Here is a 27,386-nt window from a genome sequence, read left to right as displayed (position 1 = left end):
CCCCAAATCATGCAAGAGTATAACTTAGCACCCATTACCAGAGGGGGAACAGACTCAATGCCCAAAGTGAATTATAAACCCTTCACCCCAGGGGAGAGGCAGCAAATTATGACATCCCTGGGCAAATTACAGCCCCGAAGCGCAAACACCAGGTTCTGGGAAGAGCTAGATAGTGTATGGGCAGGCACCAAGGACATACACCAGCTGGTCCAGGCAGCTTGCCCAGTAGGCAAGTGGAGGCAGGTAGCTGGCGGACCCAATGCCACAGCAGCCCGAGACTTTAAGGGAGGATGGTGGACACATCCTGTCGCCCTTCAGCTGGGATAGGTGCCCAGCAGGCCCATTCACTAATTTTAAAGAAATCCAGGGGGTGTTAGGAAATGCTTCCACGAACTGGAGCAGGATCACGAACACTAAGCAACGTAAAGGGGAAGGAGCCTCTGGATGTGGAGAATGATTATTTAGGGACTATCAGGAATGCTCAGGGCAAGCAAACCCAGATCAGGGGGACCTGGCATTTAAAGATGGGCTCTCTAGCGCCCACCAAGCCATCCTGAAAATGGGAGTAATAATGTACCAGGATTATGATGATCCAGTTGAGTGGGCTAACGGGATGCAGGATGCAGAAGCTCCTGTGACAATGGCAAGACCTGACAAAGCAGCCAACTGGAATAGAGGCAAGAATGGAATAAAATGATCTTGCCACAACTGTGACTGACAGGGACACTTTGCTCAAGAGTGTAGAGTCCCACAAGCAGGGGATAGAGCAGGGAGCCATGTAAAATACTGCAACCACTGCAAAAGAATAGGATACATAGAAGCAGTGTGCTGAGAAAAGCATAGGGCATCCCCAAACATCACCCGGAACACCATGGAAACAGAGCTGCCCCCATTTGTGAGGGTAAGAGAGAGAGAGAATTTACACGCCTGCAGTAATAGGAGGGAGGAAATGTGAGATGCTAGTAGACACAGGAACAGCTGTATCCATCACAAACTAACCCTTACCATATACAAACAAAATGATTCACTTAACTGGAGTAGGAGGGGATAAAACACCAGCTTACCTAAGTGAAACTACCCACGTAGTATATATATTATATATATATATATATATATATATATATATCCCCATGAAATTCAATGCATGCCAAAATAACGAGGGCACCATAATGGACAATGATCTTATGAGAGAATATAATGTTCTAATCGATAGTGCAAAAGAGAAATTGATCTGGCCCAGACAGGCCGGTCAGAAGACAGACTGGGAAACTTACAAGTCACCTTGAAAATTTTAAAATGGCTACAGTCACCAGTAGGGACTGGAACCTTGAAAAGGGGGGATTCTGAGCCATCTGAGCCTCCGACATTGGAACATGGGCAGAAATAAAGTTGGATTCAGATCTATTTAACATAAACCCAATAAGGGTTCCCAGACTGGAGTAAAAGCCCCACCGGCAATACCCAATAAAACCTGAAGCAGAAAAAGCAGTTGTGGAGATAGTGAAAGGACTAGTGAAACAGGGAATCCTGAAAGAAACCACAAGTACAACTAATTCCCCAACGTGGCCAGTAATAAAGCCTGACGGGAGCTACAGGCTCACCATTGATTATACAGAACTTAATAAGGTCACCCCCAAATTGCACCCCATTGTAGCAGACCCCGCCACCGTTTTAAACGGCCTGGCCCCTGAACACAAGACTTCTACTGTTTTAGACATAGTCAATAGTTTCTGGTCTATCCAGTTACACCCTGAGTTCCAGAACAAATTCACTTTTACAGTAAGGGACAGGCGGTACACGTGGACTCACCTGCCACAAGGGTTCCACAACAGCCCCACTATTTTTCACAGGGTGATGAACGACATTCTGAAGAGAATAGATTTACCAGAGGGTAGCACTGCCCTCCAATATGTAGATCATATCCTATTTGCCTCAGAGTCCGAGTCAGGACACCAGGAAGCTTTATGTCTAGTATTGCATGAATTGGCAACCACAGGGTTGAAAGTTAGCCCCACAAAGGCACAAATTGGCAAAACACAAGTGTTATACCAGGGACACCTTATGTCCCAAGGACTCAAAGAAATACCCAACAACTGCAAGAAGGCAATCCAACAGATGCCACAAACTGCCACTGTCAGGGAGACAGAAAGGTCTTGGGGCTATTCGTCTACAGTCAGAACTTTATACCTGAGTTCGCAAAATTGGCTGAACTGATCCAGAGTTTACTTAAAGGAGGCAAGCCCGCCTTGCAACCTGTAACCTGGGAGCCAGAACAGGAGGAGGCATACAGACAGCTTAAAACTCAACTCATATCAGCTCCCGGGCTAGGGCTGCCAGATCCCAGCAAGGATTTTCACATCCACTGTCATAACGAAGGAGGATTTTACTCCGCAGTGGTCACCCAAGATCACAGTAGCAAGAGAAGGCCCGTAGGGTACTACTCAACTACAGAAGGGCCAGTAGTCACTAGGTTGCCCAGGTGCAAAACAGCCTTAGACTGTGCTGCTTGGGCCGTTAGGGTCAGCAAGCCCATAGTAATGACAGAGAATGTCATCCTCCACACTAAACACGACCTGCTAGAGCTGCTAAACACAGGGAAACTGAGGGCTGTTTCCAATATGAGAAGGGCAAAGTGGGAGGCAGTTTTTTTTACCCCCAAGTCAGTCTGTGGTAATAGTTAGGGATACAGGGGAAAACCCAGCTGAGGGAATTCTGCCTCGATTTAAGGGAAACCGCACAACTATGGGGATATAGACAGGAACTAAAATAGGGGGAAGAGTAAAAGATACCCCCCTAACACAGCTGAGGAGACCCTCTTCGTAGATGGGTCATGAAAATACATAGCAGGGTCTCCCCAGACAGGACGGCTTGTGTTAAATGATAAGTTAGAAACAGTTATGTCCGGTGACATTGAAACTGACAACAACCGCACTGAAATTAACAGCTGTGCTGGAACTGACAATGACTGCGCCAAAACTATTAACAATTCTGCAACATTTAGACAATAGACAATAGACAATAGATGCAGGAGTAGGCCATTCTGCCCTTCGAGCCTGCACCGCCATTCAATATGATCATGGCTGATCATTCCCAATCAGTATCCTGTTCCAGCCTTATCTCCATACCCCTTGACTCCACTATCTTTAAGAGCTCTATCCAATTCTTTCTTAAATGAATCCAGAGACTGGGCCTCCACTGCCCTCTGGGGCAGAGCATTCCACACAGCCACCACTCTCTGGGTGAAGTAGTTTCTCCTCATCTCTGTCCTAAATGGTCTACCCCGTATTTTTAAGTTGTGTCCTCTGGTTCGGCACTCCCCCATCAATGGAAATATGTTCCCTCCTGCCAGAGTGTCCAGTCCTTTCATAATCCTATACGTTTCAATCAGATCCCCTCTCAGTCTTCTAAACTCAAGGGTATACAAGCCCAGTCGCTTCAGTCTTTCCGTGTAAGGCAATCCTGCCATTCCAGGAATTGACCTCGTGAACCTACGCTGCACTCCCTCAATAGCCAGAATGTCTTTCCTCAAATTTGGAGACCAGAACTGTACACAGTACTCCAGGTGTGGTCTCACCAGGGCCCTGTACAGCTGCAGAAGCACCTCTTTGCTTCTATACTCAATCCCTTTTGTTATGAAGGCCAGCATGCTATTAGCCTTCTTCACGACCTGCTGTACCTGCATGCTTGCCTTCATTGACTGGTGGACAAGAACACCCAGATCTCTCTGAACAGCCCCTTTACCTAATTTGATACCATTGAGGTAGTAATCTGCCTTCCTGTTCTTGCCACCAAAGTGGATAACCAGACATTTATCCACATTAAACTGCATCTGCCATGCATCTGCCCACTCACCTAACTTGTCCAGGTCACCCTGTAATCCCCTAACATCCTCATCACATTTCACCCTACCACCTAGCTTTGTGTCATCAGCAAATTTGCTAATGTTATTGCTGATACCATCTTCTATATCATTTACATATATTGTAAAAAGCTGCAGTCCCAGCACAGATCCCTGCGGTACCCCACTGGTCACTGCCTGCCATTCTGAAATGGAGCCGTTAATCACTACCCTTTGTTTCCTATTAGCCAACCAATTCTCTATCCAATCTAGTACTTTGCCCCCAATCCCGTGCGCCCTAATTTTACTCACTAACCTCTTGTGTGGGACTTTATCAAAAGCTTTCTGAAAGTCCAGGTATACTACATCCACTGGATCTCCCTCGTCCATCTTCCGAGTTACATCCTCAAAAAATTCAAGAAGATTAGTCAAGCATGATTTCCCCTTCATAAATCCATGCTGACTCTGTCCTATCCTGTTACTATTATCCAGATGTGCCGTAATTTCATCCTTTATAATAGACTCCAGCATCTTTCCCACCACTGAGGTCAGACTAACTGGTCTATAATTTCCTGCTTTCTCCCGCCCACCCTTCTGAAAAAGTGGCACAACATTAGCCGCCCTCCAATCCTCAGGAACCGACCCCGATTCTATTGAACTCTGGAAAATAATCACCAGCGCATCCACAATTTCCCAAGCCACCTCCTTCAGTACCCTGGGATGCAGGCCATCAGGTCCCGGAGACTTATCAACCTTCAGACCTAACAGTCTCTCCAACACCAAATCCTGGCAAATAGAAATTCCCTTAAGTTCAGGTCCTTCAGCCACTGTTACCTCAGGGAGATTGCTTGTGTCTTCCCCAGTGAACACAGATCTGAAGTACCCATTTAATTCCTCTGCCATTTCTTCGTTCCCAGTAATATATTCCCCTGCTTCTGTCTTCAAGGGCCCAATTTTTGTCCTAACCATTTTTTTGCCTTGGACATACCTAAAAAAGCTTTTACTATCCTCCTTTATATTCTTGGCCAGTTTACCTTCGTACCTCATTTTTTCTCTGCGTATTTCCTTCTTACTAATCCTCTGTTGTTCTTTAAAAGCTTCCCAGTCCTCCGTTTTCCCGCTTATCTTCGCTAAGTTATACTTTTTCTCTTTTAACCTTATATGTTTCTTTACTTCCCTCGTCAGCCACGGCCGCCCATGTCTCCTGCTGGGATCTTTCTTCCTTTTAGGAATGAACTGATCCTGCATCTTCTGCATTATACACAGAAATATCCGCCATTGTTCCTCCACGGTCTTCCCTGTTAAGGTATTGAACCATTGAACTTTGGCCAGTTGCTCCCTCATAGCTCCATATTTCCCTTTATTCAACTGAAATATTGTCACTTCAGATTGTACCCACTCCCTCTCAAATTGCAGATTGAAGCTTATTGTATTATGGTCACTACTTCCCAATGGCTCCTTCACTTCGAGGTCACTGACCAATTCTGGTTCGTTACACAATACCAGATCCAGAATCACCTTATCCCTGGTCGGCTCCAGCACCAGCTGCTCTAAAAATCCATCTCTGAGGCACTCCACAAAGTCTCTTTCTTGAGGCCCGATACCATCCTGATTCTCCCAGTCTACCTGCATGTTAAAATCCCCCATAACAACTGTAGTAACATCTTTGCGACAAGCCAATTTCAGCTCCTGATTCAACTTACCTCCAACATCCAGACTACTGTTTGGGGGCCTGTAGATGACTCCCATGAGGGTCTTTTTACCCTTAGTTTTTTCGAAGCTCTATCCACACTGACTCTACATCCTCTGACTCTAGGTCCGCCCGCGCAAGGGACTGAATATCCTCCCTTACCAACAAGGCCACCCCACCCCCTCTGCCCGTCAGTCTATCCTTACGATAGCACGTGTAGCCTTGAATATTCATTTCCCAGGCCCTGTCCCCATGAAGCCACGTCTCAGTTATCCCCACAATATCGTATCTGCCAATTTCCAAAAGAGCCTCAAGCTCATCCACCTTGTGTCTAATGCTTCGTGCATTCATATATAGAATTTTTAATTTGTTACTGCTCTCACCCTTCCCCTCAACCCTCATTTCACTCAACTTTACAGCATGATGCCTTTTCCAGTTTTCTGCCTCCTTGATACAGTTGTCTTTCTTGACTTCTCTTGTTCTAACTACCCCTTCAATTTCCTTTTTAAACATCCAGCTTGTCCCCTCCCCCCCCAGCTACTTAGTTTAAATGTAGCGGTGTTGCAGCAGAAAACCTGCCTGCCAGAATGCCGATCCCTGTTCTATTAAGGTGCAAGCCGTCTCTCTTGTAGAATTTATGGTTACCATAAAATATACCCCAGTGATCCAAGAACTTGAAACCTTGCTTCCTGCACCAGTTCCCCAACCACACGTTCAAGTCCATTATCTCCCGGCTTCTGGCCACACTAGCCCGAGGAACTGGAAGCAAACTGGAGATAACCACCTTGGACGTCCTGCTTTTTAGCCTTCTTCCTAGTTCTGCGAAGTCTCGCTGTAGTATGTTCCTCCTCTTCTTCCCGACATCATTTGTGCCGACGTGTACCACCACCTCGGGCTCTTCACCCTCGTCCTTGAGGATGTCCTGCACTCTGTCCACGATGTCTTTCACTCTAGCACCAGGAAAGCAACACACCATCCTTAAATCCCCAGGGAAAAGACTTGTCTATTTAAGTTGTTAAGAAATTATCTATGGATGGAGCTGAATTACTCTTCAGGAATGATTTGGCTGGAGTAAAATTAATAGCTTCATAGCCCTTGTCAACCTTCCTGGTCACTTCAAAGAACTCTAACAAATTAGTAAGGTATCATCTCCCATGCACAAAGCCATGCTGACTACTCCTAATCAAACGTTGTCTTTCCAAATGCAGGTATATCTTATCTCAGAAACTTCAAGTAACTTACCATGTTAAGCTTACTGGTGGCGAGGATGAGATAGAAAACTTGTAGAGGTGTATAGACAGGTTTAGTGATTGTATTCCATTTACCAAGTTTTTTGCCCAAAGTGCAAAAAATATTTGGCAATTTGGCAGGAAGAATAGAAGAGTTGAATATTATTTAAATGGAGAAAACTGCAGCATACATGGATTTGGCTGCACCCATGCATGAACTATAAATAACCTAAAATGCAAGTTCAGCATGAAACAGAGAAAGCAAATTTCAAAGGGATGGAATATAAAAATAGGGATGTCTTGCTAAAACTGTACAAGGCACTAGTCAGACCGCAACTATAATACTGTGAATATATTTGTTGCCATTATCTAAGGAAAGATATCAAGGCATTGGAGGCAGTCCAGAGAGCGTTAGTTCCAGGCATGGGAAGATTTACTTCTGTTGAAGAGGTTAAGAAGGTTTGTTCAGTGTTCATTGGAGTTTAAAACAATGAGGAGTGACCATAATGGAACATAAAAGATTCTGAGAGGACTTGACAGTATAGATACTGAGAGGTTGTTTCCCTGTATGGAAAAGCCTAAAACAAGAGGGCATCATCCCAGAGTAAGGGCCTTTAAGACAGAGCTGAGGAGGAATTTCTTCTCAGACTAGTGAATCTGTGAAATACTTTACCATTGAGAGATATGTGGAGACTGGGTCATTAAATTAGTTGGGGAATCAAGGGATATGGAGAAAATACCTGAAAAACTGCTTAAAAATGCTGAGGGGTGACCTTACAGAAGTTTACAAAATCACGAGGGGCATGCCTATGGTGAATACCCAAGGTCTTTTTCTTCGGATGGGGGAATCGAAAACAAGTGGGCATATAAAGTGACAGGCCAAAGATTTCAAAAGGACCTGGAGGGGTAACCTTTTCACAGAAGCTGGTGCATATATGGAACACCTACCAGAAGTGGTTGTTAAAGAGGGTACAGTTATAACATTTGAAAGATAACTGGACTGGTACATGAATAAGAAGGGTTTAGATGGATATAGGCCAAGTGCTGGCAAAATGGGACTAGGTCAGATTGGATGGCTGGACTGGACTGAAGGATTTGTTTCAGTGTTATATAACTCTATGACACTACATTCAAATGCACATAGAGGTTGTTTAGGAAGCACTTGCTGACAGTACTGGACAGGTCTGTCCCACTGAGGCAAGGAAGGGATGGTAGGTTGAAGGAACCTTGGATGACAAGGAATGTGGAACATCCAATCAAGAGGAAGAAGGAAGCTTACATAAGGTTGAGGAAGCATGCATCAAACAGGGCTTGAGAGGGTTACAAGGTAGCCCGGAAGGTACTGAATAATAGCCCTAGGAGAACGAGAAGGGGGCATGAAAAAACTTTAGCAGGTAGGATTAAGGAAAACCCTAAGGCATTCTACATTTCAGTGAGGAACAAGAAGATGGCCAGAGTGAGGGTAGGACCAATCAGGGATAGTGGAGGGAACTTGCGTCTAGAGTTGGAGGAGGTAGGAGAGGTCCTTAATAAATACTTTGCTTCAGTATTCACTATTGACAAGGACTTTGATGTTTCTGAGGACAGCGTGAAACAGACTGTTATGCTGGGACAGATTGATGTTAGGAAGGAGGACGTACTGAAAATTTTGAAAAACATAAGGGTAGATAAATTCCCTGGGCCAGACAGGATAGAGCCAGGTTTTCTACAGGAAGTAAGGGAAGAGATTACTGTGCCTTTGGCAATGATCTTTGGTGTCCTCACTATCCATTGGAGTACTACCAGATGATTAGAGGGTGGCAAATATTTCCTTGTTCAAGAAAGGCAAATAGGGATAATCAAGGGAATTACAGACCAATCACTCTTACATCTGTGGTCAGCAAAATATTGGAGAGAATTCTGAAAGACAGAATTTATGATTACTTGGAAAACCATAGCTTGATTAGAGATAGTCAGCATGGCTTTGAGATGGGCAGGTCATGCTGAATTCTTTGAGGATGTGACAAAACATGTTGATGAGCAATGGATGTGGTGTACATGAATTTTAGTAAGGTGTTTGATAAGGTTTCCCCTGATAGGCTCATTCAGAAAGTAAAGAGGCATGGGAGGCAGGGAAATCTGACTGTCTGGATACAGCATTAGCTGGGCTGAAAATGCGTTGTTGGAAAAGTGCAGCAGATCAGGCAGCATCCAAGGAGCAGGAGAATCGATGTTTCAGGCATGAGCCCTTCTTCAGGAATGAGGAATTAACAGAATTAGCTGGCCCATAGAAGACAGTATGGTGGTAGATGGAAAGTATTCAGCCTGGAGCTTGGTGACCAGTAGTGTTCCACAGGGATCTATGTGATTTTTATAAATAACTTGGATGAAGGAGTGGAAGGGTGGGTTAGTAAGTTTGCTGATGACATGAAGGTTGGTGAATTTCTGGATAGTGTGGAGGGCTGTTATAGGTTGACAGGATGCAGAACTGGGCTGAGAAGTGGCAGATGGAGCTCAACCTGGGATAGTGTGAAGTGATTCATTTTGGAAAGTTGAATTTGAATGCAGAATGCAGGATTCTTTAGCAGTATGGAGGAAATGAGGGATCTTGGGATCCAAAACTGTGCAGCTTAGGTGAATTGGCTATGCTAAAGGGGTAAACGTAAGGGAATGGGTCTGGCTGGGTTGCTCTTCGGAGGGTTGGTATGGACTTGTTAGGCCGAAGGGCCTGTTTCCACACTGTAAGTAATCTAATCTAATCCCTGAAATTTGCTACCCAGGTTGATAGTATTGTTAAGAAGACGTATGGTGTGTTGGCTTTCATTAGCTGGGCAATTGAGTTTAAGAGCCATGAGGTTATGCTGTAGCTCTATAGAGCCCAGGTTAGACCACACTTGGAATATTGTGTTCAATTCTGGTAGCCTTATTATAGAAAGATCTGGAAGCTTTAGAGAGGGTAAAGAGGAGATTTATCAGGATGTTGCCTGAACTGGAGGACATATCTTATGAAGAAAGGTTGAGGAAGCTAGGGCTTATTGGAGTGAAGGATGAGAGGTGACTTGAGAGAGGTGTACAAGATGATGAAAGACATAGAGTGGATAGCCAGAGACTTTTTCCCATGGCGGAAATGTCTATCACAAGGGGGCATAATTTTAATGTAATTGGAAGCAGGTTTAGAGCAGATTTCAGAGGTCAGTTCTTTACACAGAATGGTGGGTGCATGGAATGCACTTCCAGTAGTGGTAGTTGTCAGATACATTAGGGACATTTAAGCAAAACTTGGATAGACACATGGAAGATAATATAGAGGGAGTCTGATCTTAGTGTTGGGTAAAAGGCTGGCACAACATCAAGGGCCGAAGGACCTGTGCTGTGTTTTGGTGTAATTAAAGAAAGATACGTGATAAAACAGCCACTAATTGTTCCTAGAGTTGTGTCATGTTGACTTCTTTATCTCGGAGGTGAAAAATATATGAATTAGTACACTCATTGGAAGTGCCTTTGTCTCTCTGAGCGCTTCTATGCATTGCTCCCCCAAATGTGATACCAAAAGGCTGGTGTAAAACTGATGTTTTTGGACCACAACTTCTAACTGTTCTAAACCTTGAGTGCCCTGGTTTAGACTGCATTTCCTCAGTTTTGGCAGCAGATGGGGTTGTGAGCTGACTGATAACAGTTAAAAAATTGGCAAAGGCAGTTGTGGATGCACAAATGCTGTTATTTCAGAGAGAAGCATATTTATGCTCCACAAAGCCACTAGCTTTTTTTTCAGGCAACATTTCAAAAATGAGAAATTTAGACTTCAAACTGCAAACAACTGCAATCACCTGCATACCCCTTGGAGCACTATTAGCCAATATGATGGCATCCACTTACATTAACATGTCATGAAGTAGGCCTTGCATGGCAACAGGTTTATTATACCGTATTGCCAGCACCAGGAAAATGGCAGATCAATCTGGCTAGTTGCCAACTGAGGGCCTTATACCAGCTCTGCTAAAGTTTTTGTCCATGGGTAGGGACGAGAGAGATTATCTGAATCATAGAATCCCCTACAGTGGGGAAGTAGGCCATCCAGAAGAAAGTGAGGACTGCAGATGCTGGAGATCAAATGCAAAAAGTGTGGTGCTGGAAAAGCACAGCCAGTCAGGCAGCATCTGAAGAGCAGGAGAGTCAACATTTCGAGCATGAGCTCTTTATCAGAAATTCCTGAGACAGCAAGCGAGAAACAGGAAGGTCAACTGGGGGGTGATAAGTGGATGCAGGTAAGGGGTTATTGTGATTGGTCAATGGGAATGGTGGAGTGGATAGGTGAATAGGAAGATGGACAGATTGGGTCAGGTCAGGGAGCTGAGGAGTGGGGTGGACTGGACAAGGGATGGGAGAGTGGAGGCATTTTGAAGCTGCTTAAGTCAATATTGAGGCCATTGGGCTGTATGCTCCCCAAAATATCAGGTATTGTTCCTCCAGTTTCCATTTGACCTCACTCTCAGTGGAGGAGGCCACATGTCGACAGGGGAGTAGGAGGGAGAATTGAAGTGGATGGCAACTGGAAGGCCGGGTTGGTTGATGCGTTCAGAACGCAGATTCCCCATAAATCAGTCCCCGAGCTTGCATTTGGTCTCCCTGATATACAGGAGACCAGATCGAAAACATTTCCAACTTCACATCTGTTGACTGCAGCTGCAGTCCTTCTGGTCTTCAAACATTCCAGAGGACTCCATCTGGGACCACTCAATTGCATGTTGCTCATTTGTGTGCTTTTCTTTCTATCCAAATCCTCACAGCCTGTAGCTTCTCTTCAAAATGTGCTGGCTGCACTTGAGAGGTGTAGGTGAGGGGTGTGTACTAATTGTACTAATAAGTGTGGTTGGGTCCCATGCTGAGCAAGCTGTCAGTCAGCAGCATATGGCGCTGCTGGGTTGTGATTATTTCAAAATTTAAAAGACACCTGAAGGGCAACATTTTCCACAGAGGGTGGTGCGTATATGGAATGAACTTCCAAAGGAAGTGGTAGAGGCAGGTACAATTACAACATCTTATAGCCATTTTGACAGGAACACTGATGGGAAAGATTTAGCAGGATATGGACCAAAAGCAGGCAAATAGCACTAGTTCAGTTTAGGAAATCTGGTCAGCATGGACGAGTTAGGCCAAAGGGTCTGTTTCTGTGCTACATCAGGCAACAGAATTATGTTTATATACTATCTGCCTGAAGGCAAAGGTGATCATGGATCAGATGAGGAGATGACATGTATTGCATACAGCTTCATTTGTTCAAAAACTCAATACATGAAAATTCCAAATATACTTTTTATTGTTCAGTAAAATGAAATCTAAAACCATGTACAAGGAAGTTTACACACAAGCTTTAAAATTAGCTAGGGAGCTGATTCCAGGAATTTTCCATATAACCAATATAAAATTTCTACTTATTCTGAACAGAATATTTTCCAGTGTAGAGAAATGATAGATTACAAAAGTTATCAGATCACAATCATGGAACGTACCAGTTAGATCCTCATTTATTGTGTTGTCATTTAGTCTACCCATGTCTCCGCAGAACCATTCACTTCTTTCCCAAAGCAGGAGAAAAAAAAAAGTGAAAACAAATTTCATAAAAGCTACTCATATGACAAGTACTGAAGCATTTATGCCTTATTCCTAATTCTGCTCCTGATCGTCGGTTGCACTACAAAATAAAAACTGCATTCAATGCTATTATATTCAAGACTCATTGGAAATAATACTTAATGAAAACAAAAATCTCTCAATGCTTTAATGTTTTGAAATTATACATTCAACTAGAAATATGTACTTCCCATGTAAATATTTTTTGATCACCAGTCTTCACAGAACAAGCTCCACTTGATTTTTAAAAAAATCACACCAATCTCATTTTGCAACAAAACATTTTTTGTTTTCTTCCAAAATGAAGTGAGGAGAAAGCATTTATTTGACAGTTTCTTTCAGATACTATCCTTAGTCTGGTCAGAAACTGGATTTACATCCTTGGGTTTCTTCACCTTTCATTTACCCACACTGACTTTCAAATTAAAATTACATTGTTAAATCCTGTTAATTAATCTTGTTTTTTAAGATAAATCTTAATTTTAAAAAGTAGAGACAGGATTTAAAACATGTAACTAGTTAGGAGAGCAGTTGGAAAATGGCAAGCTTAAAATAAGCTAAACTTACAGTAGATTTTGAAAGTTTGGAAGACAAATGGATAATGTAACATGGTAAATTAGTAAAGCTTTCTCAAAGGGTTCAATTTTGATTGCCATTTCTAATAAATTAATTCTGTTAATTAAATTCACACTCCTTTCTTTTGATGCAGAAAATACTAACGTGAAACACAAGTATAGTTCACAGGTGATTTTGTTTCTAGTGCTGTTACACCAAAATTACACCACTGAAAATAGCTAGTTGATTTTTAATTGCGCAATAAACAAGTTGTTCTATAGATTTTGGTTTAACATGTCCATTCCATCTGTTTCAAATGCAGCCTTCCTGATTATATATTTTTCAAATGCAAGACATTTAAATTATTTTGATATTAAACTCCTTGGAGTATTAATTTCTGATGAAAAAATAACATTATGAAATTAGTTTCCAAAGGTATGTGGTTCGACAACTGATTACCTCTTCATGTCACAAAATCAATTGCAGCCCATGTATAATTTGCCTCTAATGTAACAGGTTACTCAAACCTCATTCCTGAAGAAGGGCTTATGCCCGAAACGTTGATTCGCCTGCTCCTCGGATGCTGCCTGGCCTCCTGTGTTTTTCCAGCATCACATTTTTCTACTTAAACTAGAACCCATTCATTTCCATTTCACTGTTGACTGAGCATTGGGCATGTCCATCACAAGCATACTTCATAGTAGTAATGTAGTAAAAACATGTGATAACAGCTCTCATTTTCTCAGCTAAAAGTCTTGTAGCAACATTAGCCTTTTGCTAAAATCTTCCTTCATTTATCATACATTTTACTCAATTCAAGTAATAAATGGTTAGAAATGAAGATATTTACCTCAATATTTCTGGTTCTCACAATATTTCAAAAAAAAACCTTAGATTATCCAGCCCCAAACTCCAATACTTAATAATGGAGTGGTACAAATTGTATGAAAAATTGCCTTATTTTATGTATAAAATACTTTGCACATGTTTTTGGGGGACTTTTGGTCAAAAGAAAACTGGCTCTGACTTCTTTAAAATGGGAACAAGTATAGACTTTGTCCATCCAGTCCAACACCGACAACTCCACATCAAAAAGATTTAAAGCAATATCTAAGGCACTTCAGACAACATTGTGATTTTTGTTGCTTTTACTTTTGGATAATACAGAATGTTAGTTTTCTATTGGGAATAATCAGCCAAATCTCACAGTCTGTCCACTTTATGAGGTCTGTAAACTACCACAGTCAAATAACACTATCAAGAGAAAACTATGATACAGAAACAGCACGTACTGAGTTGGAAGGAAAAGGGTAAATTAATTTGGTTATAAAGATACTTATTTCTCAAATATAATTCTTCTACAATTATGTGCAGATTTGCAAAACATCAGAGAAACTGAAGTGTGATAAAGATCCCAGTGCAGGATCACTCAAGATAAGCTGAATGTCCACGTAAGAGGAAAAAAAGTAAAAATGCATTGGAATGAGTTTCAATGAAGTTACATTGGACTTGAAACATTAACTCTGTTTCTCTCTCCACCGATGCTGCAAGATCTGCCAAGTTTCTCCAGCATTCACGGTTTTATTTCAGATTTCCAGCATCTGCAGTGGCCTGTTTTTGTAAAAAGAATGTGTTTTTTGCTTGCTACTTCCAGTTAGAGATTTATATAATAGAAAATCTCAAAGACAATAGTGGACTTGAACTTTCATTAGATTGTCCATATCACTGTCCTGAAGCCAATTTGCCGTGAGACAGCAAAATATTGCATTAGCAGTTTGTTTTTAAGAAAAGGGCTTAGAAAATCCACACAAAAATGCGAGTAGACATCAAATAGAACACCCGGTGAAGCTGTAAACATGGCAGTTCACTCTGGTTGTAGAAACCTCTGAACTGTAGGAATGCTTTTCACCCCCTCCCCCCCCCCCCAAAAAAAAATCTAGCCTTTACATTCATTATTTTACTTGTTTTAGTATGATTGCAAGATACTTAAATAAGATGAAGCCTAATATCCTTGGGGCTTCCACCCAGTATAACTTTGGCAAAAGGTGAGAGGTTCCCAGGTTTACATTTAGAAATGGCTCGTTACAGTGAAAGAGCAGGAGAAAGGTTGAAGAAATTTATCCCTCTCGCTCCCATTTCTTCATTATCTCAATGAAGTCTTCGCATGCAATCTACTGCGTTTAATACACCCAGCACCACCACTTCAATTTAACCTCTCCACAGCGCCATTTAGGTTACTACAAGATATAGGAGAGGAAGGAAAGTGTTGGTTTGTATGCATACATACATAAAGGGCAATCTGTGAAGAGCTTTACTCAAATCAGCAAATTCCTGCCCTTCAGGTTATGCACACCATACATCCACACACTTAAGTAGCATTCACTTGATGTGTTGTGGACAGAGAAAAAAACTAAAACAAAATGTGAAACTGTACAGTATTTCGTGATTTCAGGCAAGTTCAAGGTGACATTTATGAACTAGGGCATTACTTCGTTAATTTTTTTCTTCCCATGAAACTAAGCCACTACTGCCGATACGGATGAGTGAAAGAGTGGTGTGTTTTTTAATATCTGCGTAACACTAGGAGATCCATGTAGAAAGCTCTTGACAGGGCTTTTCTTGGACTCCATTGGAGATCTGTTATTTGCTCATCTACTTCAGGAATATGTGGAACAGTGGTTGGTGCTAATAAACCTTTATCCAGGGTTTATGAAGTTTACAGGATGAAAGGACCAAGTACATCGAGGTGTAATTCACAAATCACATTTTACATCATTCTGATCCAGAAACATCAAGGCTTCTCAAATATTTGCATTAATGTAAACGCAATAACTAAGACATTGGTTGACATACTTCCCACATGAATTATTACTTTAAAGATACAAGCAGCACCATTTCAAATATGTGCACAGCTAGCTTACAAGTTGACATAAACCCTGTGATACAGCAAAGGATTAAAATGGTAAGAATGCAGTTTAAGATCATTGTGGCAGGAAACAGCTTTCGATCCTGAGAAAAAGTGGGAAATTGTAAACATGTCTCTGCAAATAGACAAAAGTGGCAATTCTCCATTATTAGAATAACCACAGGTACAGTATAATAAACAGGTCAAACAATTGACAGATTGATTAAAATCAAATTGATTAGAATCCAAATATTAATATATCAAAATGTTTGCATATTGAAAACTTAATTGGCAAGTAAAGCACTATACAGGTTAGACAACTTCAAGGCACAACAGATTTGAATATTCCTTAATAAAAGCCACTTCATGAAAAGTTAATTTGGTATCACGGCTTTTGTTTGGTTTTGAGGGCAAGGAGAAGAAAATGAGAAATGAAATTTTACAGGGTAAAATATTGGTACAAGATCAGTCAATGATGGTACTGTCAAAAATTGAAAACCAGTACCTACAAAGAAACAAAACAGGTTTAATAAAGTACGAGTGCACTGGGACCAAACGCTCAATTTGGATGGTCAGCAGGCAGAAACCAATTAAACATTTTAACAGAAGGCAAAATGTTACATTGTTTGAACTTTAACCTGTTTTATAATCTTGTAAACATTTACATGCCATTATTGCACTGTAGGCATCAATGCAAAGTTATAGATCAATAGGTTGGATTTAAATAATAACCTTGTGTTTACTTTTTAAATTGTGCACACGTCTGATTTTTAAATATATACATTCGATCTATGAAGCATAGGAAAATTCAGATAGCACAGAACTGTACAAATTACATGGATTCAAGTTTAATTTGAAGGTTTGGGGTACAACACAATGAAGATGGTGCATTTTATCAACCCAATGTACATTTAACTGCTGGGTAAGGTTTTCTCCTATAGCAGTCAAATGCATTTGAAAAATACTTCACATTTCTACATTGTAATAATATATCTCAATATATTCACTGGTTTTAGGTGTAAATATTAAACTAAACAAACAGGTAACAGAGCCAAGTTTCAGCTGGCATTGAAAGATCATCATCTGTTCCACTTGCATTTTGACAATTAGCATAACGACGACGTACCAATAGTGCTGCTCAATTTCTTCTATTTTAATTTAAGTTTCCACTATATAATTTAATGACCAACCCATCAGAAGGAATTACAAGATCGAACAAATTGCATTATTGCTAAGGTGCCTACAGCCATTCTGATAAATTTTGATCAAAATATTCGTATATATCCCTTCAAAATGTACCAAATAACCTAAACAGAAGCTATGTTATATTTAATAATTTCCCTTTCTCTCTGCTGCCTCTACCTGCTCTTGCATTCTGTCAATACACCTCCAATTTTCAAAATTACTCAAATGCTAAAACAGCTCAATCATACCTGATCCATGGAGTGCCATAAGATCAGTGATTCCTGCCTAACTTCTTTATTTTTGGCTTTTTCTTGTACTTCTCTTTCCAATCACATTTCTTTCATTCATTCCTACCTTTCTAGAATGGGTGAAGTTACAGTTATATAGACACCCTTTCAACCTATCGAAGGTAAATGATATATATTTTATGATAAATATTTTCTACATGATTAAATAGTGTTTTCATTCAGTGAAGTCAAAATGCATTAACTGATGTACTAATAGTAACAGCAGCCAGATATGTTTAAATCAGCAGCCTGAGTCTGGGTTGTGAAAATGTCCATCTCCGATTGATCTGATATGGTTTCACAGTAGTTGCAATTATTCAAGACTTGAAGACATGTACAGCTCGGATAACAAACTGCCTGCAAATGGGGCATTCACTCATGCGTTTCCCACACTTAGTACACGTGACCATATGGCCACACTCCAGCAGCACACAGTCAATTGGAGAGTCCATGCATATTTTACAGAGATTGTCATCGACACCTGACGATTCATTCCCACCTAAACAAAGAAAAGAATAATTATTGGAGAATGCCAATGACTATGAGGCAGACTGCAGCTATAAAACAGCAAACTGGTTGAAACTGAAAATATGAATTTTTTATTGTCAAAAGGAGAATACCAGACTTGAGAAATTAAATGCTTTCTATTTTTAGTTTCCATGCATTGTCTCAATATTAACAAATTATCTATGTCAAAGCATGCAAGCAAAGTGCTGTCTTGTCACTGATCTCAGTCTGTCACCATAATTTTGGGCTGTTAATCGAACATTGCATTCCACAGATTAGCTCCAGCCAAAATAGAAGAGTACAAAGAAAACTGCAAGAATGCCAAGACTTTACTCAAGTTTTCACCTCAAGGTTCTCAGTTTGAAATCAGCCAAGTTAACTTTAACATCTGTAGCCATTGGAGAGTTAAGAGCTTGTCCAGCTTCAACCCAGAACAAAACTGTCCAAATTTCAACACCAATTGATATTAAGAATGTAAACCAGAGGCTTGTTTCTGTTGCAAACGGAAAGCTTACACTGGACAATGGGAACATTTTTCTACAGTTTCTGTTAAGGCACCCATTCAATAGAATCAATGATCCTTTTGGTTTGCATCAAATTCAAGAACACTTTTAGACAAATTTTGGGTGCAAAACCTAGAAAGTAATCAAAATTCTAACACCAATATTCCTTCTTTGGTAACACAGAAATCTTCCAGTAAAGTTACAACAGATAACAGACCAGTTTTCAAATGTTTCTCAAGAATGGCTACTTGGGATGTTCTAGCTCCTCCAAATTAATCTGTATCTATTTATGAACAAGTTTATGGAATTATTGAGGTGTTAATACAGATTATTACCCCATTGTGTTCAGTAGTCAAACTGAACAAAAAAGAAATTAGATGAGAAAGGGTATACAGGGGAACCTCGATTATCCGAACACCAATTATTCAAAAACCGGATTATCTGAAGGAGATCTCGAGGTCCCGACAGAAACATTACATCAAAGACATGTGTTTTTTGTTTACAGTGATTAAAAGTGCTGCTGAGAAGAGTCCAGGACTGATGGGAGCGCAGGCACAGTCTCTAAATGACTGACCTCCCAGAATCCCCCCCAACCCCCCCACACACACTTTCTCTGGAGTTCTACACAGGCGTGTACCCTAAATCCCGCTTCCCCAGATAATCTCTCTAATATTGTCCTGTACAGGGCAAAGGTGGAACCTGTCAAAAAGTTGCAGTTAAAAGATATGTGTGCGCGCGTGCTATTTGGAGACTCACCCCCTCCAAAAGGCAGTAGTAGCAGCATTGTTGTTAGTGTACAGTCCTACTGCCCCGGAGAGGGAATAGAAGGGGATGGGGGTCACGCGGTGGGGTGGGCAGTATTGGGGGGGGGCAGACAAGGGCTCGCGCTAGCTGTGCTGCTGCTAGTCTCCTGAACAGGGAGCATACTTAATAGAAACCTCCAAGCCCCAGAGGAAAGGCATTGAACTGATTAACCGAATAATCAATTATCCGAACAAAATAGTGCCATCCCATCTCGTTCGGATAATCGAGGTTCCTCTGTATACCAGTCAACATAATTAAATATCTACCATAGTTATCTAACAATATCAAAATCCTCTTACACTGATTCTGAAGATCCTTTTGTTCATTATACAGCCTTGTCACTCGCTCCATCAGCTCCCACTTTTCGCAGCACCCTTTGTAATCTACAAAATTTCGTGCTAGTATTTCTTTTAGCTGACGTACTGTAAGAGCTTCGATATCTTCAACACAAGTCAAATCTGATAGGGAGGCTCGGTGCCGACCTGGAGCTGCGATCTCCTCTGAATCAATGGACTAGGACAATCAAGACCCAAACAGACAGTATTATTGATTACAGGTACTTAGGTATGATGTTTAAAGTATCATGCAAGAACATGTGATCTCTCAGGCGACAAACTATATACAATACAGTAAAACTGTTGTCCTATAACTTTACATAGAACTAAGAGATCTCTAACCTTGACCAAACAAACTTTGCAGGTGTCGAGAGTGTGGTGCTAGAAAAGCACAGCAGGTCAGGCAGCATCCGAGAAGCAGGAGAATCTATGTTTCAGGCAAAAGCCCTTCATCAGGAATGAGGCTGAACTTTGCAGGTGGTTAATTTAGGATGTGAAGTGTTTGGCCTCTACTCATATCAAAGCATTTAAAAGAGAATTAATCCTGCATTCTGTCAAGGAAAGGAATGAAGTTCACTTAAACTAGATTATGGCTTTAAACTAATATGGGTTAAGAGACAGTTTAGATATAGTGAAATTGAATTTAATTTAGAAAACAGGATCAGATAGAGATTGCAGTGAAGGAACTCACTGCTTCTGAAGTAGTTGCAAAGTGCAGTAACCTCATGCAACCACAGATGAAGTAAACATCTGCACCTACAAGGATTTCAGCTGCAAGTTATTGAGCTGGGGTCTGTGGTGCAGATTTGGCAAGGCATCAAGAATGGGGATGGGAAAGAGTTACTTGGCCATTTTTACCCAGGATTCAATCACATCTCTTGGGTCAGATAACAATGTAAACTTTCTTAATGGTCAGGGACAGGAGAGCTTGATTGATTTAAATAGACAAATGGAGCACTGATGCAATGGTGGGGGCGGCTCAGCCTTTGTCATTGTCCAAAAGGTATAAAGGTACATGGCATCAGTATATATGAAGCAAAGACAGCATAGATGATGGGCAGACTAAATACATAGGAGGTCATTCAATTAGGTGCAATGAAAACAAGTTAGGGCCAGGAGAGCCGGGGATATGTAATGTTTCCTGAAACTCAGGCTGAGAGTTCTAAAGTTCTGCTCAAACGCAGGTTTAAGAACACCTTCTTGCAGTTGAAAAAGAACTTTGATTAACAGGAGACACCATCTGCTATGGTCTACCTAGAAACTAATGACTAAGGTGATACAGGTGGTTTAAGAAGCTGGTGTCCAAACTATAAAGCAAAATTTCAAATGTAATAATCACTCAATCATCATCTGAGATATACAGAAATTCGAATGCAGACATATGTGGATGAAAGATTGGAGAGGTTTCAATAAACAGGCCACTGGTACCACAATTACAGAAAGAGGGAACAGATCTGTTGGGTTGGGCTCCACTGCATTCATAAATCACATATTGATTGGACTTCCATCTGATACAGGTGAGGGAAGGTTTAGGTGAGGGTAAATTTAAAAGCCTAGAGAAAAAAGTCAAGGCTCCAGCAGATGCAGTAAATTAGCTGAAATCTAAACAGATGTTGTCAGGATCATGTAGAATTTAATAATAAAATCAGTAGTAGTGGCATGGAACACTCTGCCTGCAACAGCAGTAGACTCGCCAATTTGAGGCGGTGGTTGGATAAACACATGGATGAAAATGGAATAATGTAGGTTCGATATGCTTGACATAGGTTTCACAGGTCAGCGCAACATCAAGGGCAGGAGGGTCTGTACTGCACTGTAATGTTCTGTGTAATACTAGTGGGGCAATAGCAATCAAAGCCATATCTGGGAAAAATAATGGGAAGGGACAACAAAAGGTTCTATAGCTAAATATGCAAAAACATTTATAACAAGATAGATGAAATAACGGCACAAACAGTGATAAACTGATTTAAACATTGCTGAAATGTGATTGCAGAGTGAACAATGTTGGGAAGTAGATATCCCAGCTGAAAATGTGTTGCTGGAAAAGCACAGCAGGTCAGGCAGCATCCAAGGAGCAGGAGAATCGACGTTTCGGGCATGAGCCCTTCTTCAGGAATTCCTGATTCCTGAAGAAGGGCTTATGCCCGAAACGTCGATTCTCCTGCTCCTTGGATGCTGCCTGACCTGCTGTGCTTTTCCAGCAACACATTTTCAGCTCCGATCTCCAGCAACTGCAGTCCTCACTTTCTCCAAGTAAATATTCCAGGTTACTTGACTTTTGGAAAACAGGTAAAATGGTTAAAAAAAAAGGTGGAATAGTCCTGACAATAAAGTCTGAGATAAACAGAAGAATAATCTTTCCTCATAACTAAAACTCTCTATTCTTATAAGACTTCTGCAGTCAGATCCCTCCAGTAATGAGGTATTCAGAACTGTATAGGACTCCAGCTGCAATCTAGTGCTTATGCAATTATAACAGAACATCCCTGTTCTTATATTCTGGATTCCACCAAGGGACATTCTAGACCTAAGCTACTGCTAGGATTAATCAATAACTCTAAGTGGCAGCGATCACAGCGTAATAAAATTTCAAGCTCAAGTTTCAAAGGATGGATCATGACGAGTTTTTTAATTCTAAACAGAGGTTACGAGGAGTGTTTAAAGGCAGAGCTGGCTGTGGACTCTGGAATATTATAAACTGCAGCAATTGAGAGGTGAATAATTGCAAACCAAGTCCACAGAACATTTGCAATCAGAATATCTATCAGTTAGTGCTCGATACAAACGATACAATACTGAGGCATCAGTTGAAACAGTAACTGAACCTAGAACCAAGTTGCTGTAGAAGATGAGAGATCATGGTGAAGGAGTTAATAATTTGCCATGAATAAAAGATTGGTTAGTTAATGGGAAGCAGGTAGTAGGGATAATTGGGTCATTTTCAGATTGACAAACTGCAACCTTTTGACTGCCACAGGGAACAGTGCTGGGTCCTCAATAACTTCTAATCTATATCAAAACTTCGGATGAGAGGACCAAATGTATGGTAGCTAAATTTGCCACTGATACCAATATAGGTAGGAAAACAAATTGTAAAGAGGAGTCAGAAAGACCTCAAAAAGATTTGAGAGTGTGAACGGGCAAAATATTGTCAGATGGAGTATAACGTGGGTAAATGTGATCTTGCGCAAAGTTAGTATTCACAAAATGATTTGTGAGGTGAGTGGAATACAAGTTTAGAGAGGTTCACTGCAGTTGTACAAGTTGTAGGAGACCACATCTGGGGTATCGTGTACAGTTTTATCCTCCTTATTTAAGGAAAGATACAATTACCTCAGGAGAGAATTACCTTGGATGAAGGGCAAATCTTATGGAATTGAACATGTTGGGTTCCTATCCACTCGAGTTTAGAAGAGGAGATGGTGATCTTATTGAAACATGCTATACCTTGAGGGGACTGGTTAGGTTGAATAACAGAGAGATGTTTCCTCTTGTAGGGGAGACTTAAAAGGGAAACCTTTAATTCTAGGTTAAGACCGCAATTAGAAAAGGGTCTTTAAAGATGTTGGTAAAGGTAATGAAAACTAGATCTTTAAATTTTCTCAAGGCTGATTTAGATTTTTGATTTACAAGTTTAAGGTCATGGGGGCAAACAGAAAAATGCCATTGAGATCACAGAGATCAGCTATGATCAGGCTTATTGAGCAAGCCTGGAGGACCAAATGGCCTATTCCATATGAAATGTTCCCAAAGGAAAGCATTTTTTATTCCTTCTGGACCAATCCAGTGTCCCTCTGGTTCTCTAGACTTGTCAGAATTATACAAGTTCATTCCCTCATATTCCTCCAGAGTGAATTCTATTTGAAACTTATCCATCCACCTGATAAACCCGTTGACATTATCCTGTAGTCTACTTTCTTCATCATCAGCCATACAATTTTCATAACATTTGTAAAATTCTTGGTCATACTTTCTCTATTAGCCCATTCATTGATGTCAAAGACTCTAGAGTCGTATAGTATGGAAACATACCCTTTGGTCCATCTTGTCCATGCCGACCAGATATCCTAAATTAATCTTGTCCCATTTGCCAGCGTTTAGCCCCTATCCCTCTCAACCCTTTCTATTCATATACCTATCAGATGCCTTTTTAAATGCTGTAATTATACCAGCCTACACCAGTTTCTCTGGCAGCTCATTCCATACATGCATCATCCTCTGCCTTGAAAAAGTTATCCCTTAGATCCCTCTTAACTCTATGCCCTCCAGTTTTGTACTCCCCAATCCTGGGGAAAAGCCCTATCCATGCCCCTCATGATTACATAACCCTCTGTAAGGTCACCCCTCAGCCTACAACACTCCAGGGAAAATAGACCCAGCCTATTCAGCCTCTCCCTATGTTGTGGTTCTGTTCGCCGAGCTGGGAATTTGTGTTGCAGACGTTTCGTCCCCTGTCGAGATGACATCCTCAGTGCTTGGGAGCCTCCTGTGAAGCGCTTCTGTGATCTTTCCTCCGGCATTTGTAGTGGTTTGTATCTGCCGCTTCCAGTTGTCAGTTCCAGCTGTCCGTTGCAGTGGTCAGTATATTGGGTCCAGGTCGATGTGCTTATTGATTGAATCTGTGGATGAGTGCCATGCCTCTAGGAATTCCCTGGCTATTCTGTTTTAGCTTATCCTATAATAGTAGTGTTGTCCCAGTCGAATTCATGTTGCTTGTCATCTGTGTGTGTGGCTACTAAGGATAGCTGGTCGTGTCGTTTCGTGGCTAGTTGGTGTTCCTGGATGCGGATCGTTAGCCGTCTTGTTTGTCCTTTGTTGCGTTTTGTGCAGTCCTTGCATGGGATTTTGTACACTACATTGGTTTTGCTCATGCTGGGTATTGGGTCCTTCGTTCTGGTGGGTTGTTGTCTGAGAGTGGTTGTTGGTTTGTGTGCTGTTATGAGTCCTAGTGGTCACAGTAGTCTGGCTGTCCTGACTCCGGTTCCTGCATGAATGCTGAAAGAATCGAATCCTTCCACCATGTGTCAGATACAGACCGCCAGTCAACAACCCACAAGCCAGGGACACAGCCAGACAGAACGGATTCAGGATGATCCAGGTAATGATTATAGACGCTCACAACAGACTTCACAAATACAGACAAGAAATTGCGCGCCAAAAATCGTTAATTTCAAAAACCACCAATCAGGAATGGGCCCGGACCACAGAACAGGCCGTCACCATAGGACAGAACAGGACCACACACTGCAAAAAAACAGCACTAAAAGAAAAAATGGCCAAACTAACACACAACAGAGAGGACACCACAACACACACCTGGGTTAGAAACCTCTCCCACGGACAGCTCACAGACACGGAAAGAACAATACAAAGGGACTCAACTACAACCACAGGGACACCAAGACAGCAGACTTCCTAGCAGCACTAGAATGCACACTCAGGAACAATGGACTGACAGAAGAGACACAACAAACAGTGAGACAAAGTATCGTACCTCTGATAACAAGGAAAAGACAAACACATAACCTCAACACCAAGGAGAGGGAAGCACTAAAATCACTAAGAAACGATAAGAACATAATCATACTACCAGCAGACAAAGGCAGAATGACGGTCATCCTGGACAAAGCAGAGTACATCCAAAAAGCACAACAACTACTTGCAGATACCAACACCTACCAAAAGAGGGAGTTTGACCCCACCCCACAGCTCACCAATAGGATAAACACCACACTGAGGAACCTACAAAACACAGACAGATAACCAGGTTTGACCTACAGAGAATGAAACCTGAAAGCAACAACACCCCCAGATTCTATGGACTACCTAAAGTGCACAAACCAAACATTCCACTCAGATCCACAGTATCACTACCAGGGACACCATCACACAAACTAGCTAAAGAACTACAGCAGAAACTGAAACACCTGATCAGCAGATCCAGACACTCTATACAGTCAACACAGGAATTCTTGGACATCATCAGAAATATACACATAGACAAGGAAGAAACCATGGTCTCATTCGATGTAACGGCACTGTTCACCTCTATCGACAAAACTCTAGCCAGGGAAACAATAGCCAACCTGCTGGACATACAGAACAGACAACAGGACATTGAACCTATCAATGAAGATGGCATACTCAAACTACTGGACCTGTGCCTCACAACACACTTCACATTCAACAACCAAATATATGAACAAATCAACGGCACACCCATGGGCTCACCCATCTCTGGACTCATAGCAGAAGTGGTAATACAAAGATTAGAACAAACAGTCTTACCGCAAATTCAACCTCTGGGTCAGATATGTGGATGACATCTTTGTAATCATTAAAAACACAGAAATAGAGAACACACACCAGATCATCAACGTCACACTCACAGGAATCTGATTCACTACAGAGGAAGAAAAGGACAACCAACTCCCATTCCTAGATGTGATGGTACAGAGAACGCCGAACGGAGAATTCACCACAAAGGTATACAGGAAAGCCACACACACAGACCAAGTCCTAAACTACGAAAGCAAACACCCCAACACACAAAAGAAGTTGCATCAAGACACTGTTCAAAAAGGCCACAACACACTGCAGTACACCAGAACTGCAAAAAGAGGAAGAAGAACACCTATACAATGTATTCGCCAAAAACAGATACCCACGCAATTTCATCAACAGATGCTTAAGGGAAAGACAACGGAACGAGGACATGCCGCAACCCAAAGGACTAGCCACACTACCATACATCAAGAGCATTTCCAAACTGACAGCCAGACTACTACGACCACTAGGACTCATAACAGCACTCAAACCAACAGCCGCTCTCAGACAACAACTCACCAGAACGAAGGACCCAATACCCAGCATGAGCAAAACCAATGTAGTGTACAAAATCCCATGCAAGGACTGCACAAAACACTACATCGGACAAACAGGAAGACAGCTAACGATCCGCATCCATGAACATCAATTAGCCACGAAACAACACAACTAGCTATCCTTCGTAGCCACACACACAGATGACAAGCAACATGAATTCGACTGGGACAGCACTACTATTATAGGACAAGCCAAACAGAGAACATCCAGGGAATTCCTAGAGGCATGGCACTCATCCACAGATTCAATCAATAAGCACATCGACCTGTACCCAATATACCGACCACTGCAACAGACAGCTGGAACTGACAACCGGAAGCGGCAGATAAAAACCACTACAAATGCCGGAGGAAAGATCACAGAAGCACTTCACAGGAGGCTCCCAAGCACTGAGGATGTCACCTAGACAGGGGATGAAACGTCCGCAACACAAATTCCCAGCTCGGCGAACAGAACCACAACAACGAGCAACCGAGCTACAAATCTCCTCTCCCTATAGCTCAAATCCTCCAACCCTGGCAACATCCTTGTAAATCTTTTATGAACTCTTTCAAATTAAACAACAGTATGCTGTGACAAATAAAGGGTTCATAGCTAATGAGAGTGAAAAAGCTAAATGCTATTAAAGATAAAATACTGGAAAAATTAATGGTACTTAAAAGCTGATAATTCCCCTGGTCCTACTGACTTAAAGCTTCAGGTTTTAAGTGGTGACTGCAAAGACGTGGATTGGTTTTGATCTTGCAGAATTCTCTAGTTTGAACGATAGCAATAAGTCAACATAGTTCAACAGTTCCGACTGTCACAAAATTAATAGTTTAGGATGGTTGGAATTTTGAAATTAATAGCTGCAAAGTTTGAAAGCCTACTGTTTTGTAATAGCTCTAGTGGTTTTATGTGAAGATCTGTGGGTTGGAATATAATTTGTCTCACTCAATAAAAATAGGCTATTTTGATTAAAAGTGTGATCAACATAGTACATAAAACATTATTATTTGCTTTAGAAAACATCACTGGCTATCTTGTACTGGTGTCATTTACAGAATTCTA

At 41.4% G+C, this 27,386-nt stretch overlaps 1 protein-coding gene across 2 annotated transcripts in view; it reads right to left on the bottom strand.

Moving 5' to 3' along the window:
• Positions 1 to 12,035: 12,035 nt before the first annotated feature.
• LOC140491323 (E3 ubiquitin-protein ligase rififylin-like) overlaps positions 12,036 to 27,386 on the bottom strand; it is a 101,645-nt gene continuing 86,294 nt past the window's right edge. For both annotated transcript variants that reach the window (XM_072589337.1, XM_072589336.1), the window contains 2 exons: positions 19,413 to 19,626; positions 12,036 to 17,798 (listed from right to left, as the gene is read on the bottom strand). In XM_072589337.1, the coding sequence (XP_072445438.1) occupies positions 17,617 to 17,798; positions 19,413 to 19,626 (396 nt within the window). In that variant the 3' untranslated portion in view covers positions 12,036 to 17,616. The remainder of the gene's footprint in view (positions 17,799 to 19,412; positions 19,627 to 27,386) is intronic.

Source organism: Chiloscyllium punctatum, chromosome 19 (genome assembly GCF_047496795.1).
Source record: "Chiloscyllium punctatum isolate Juve2018m chromosome 19, sChiPun1.3, whole genome shotgun sequence".
Classification (NCBI taxonomy): domain Eukaryota; kingdom Metazoa; phylum Chordata; class Chondrichthyes; order Orectolobiformes; family Hemiscylliidae; genus Chiloscyllium; species Chiloscyllium punctatum.
This window is presented reverse-complemented; position numbering and strand designations above follow the sequence as displayed.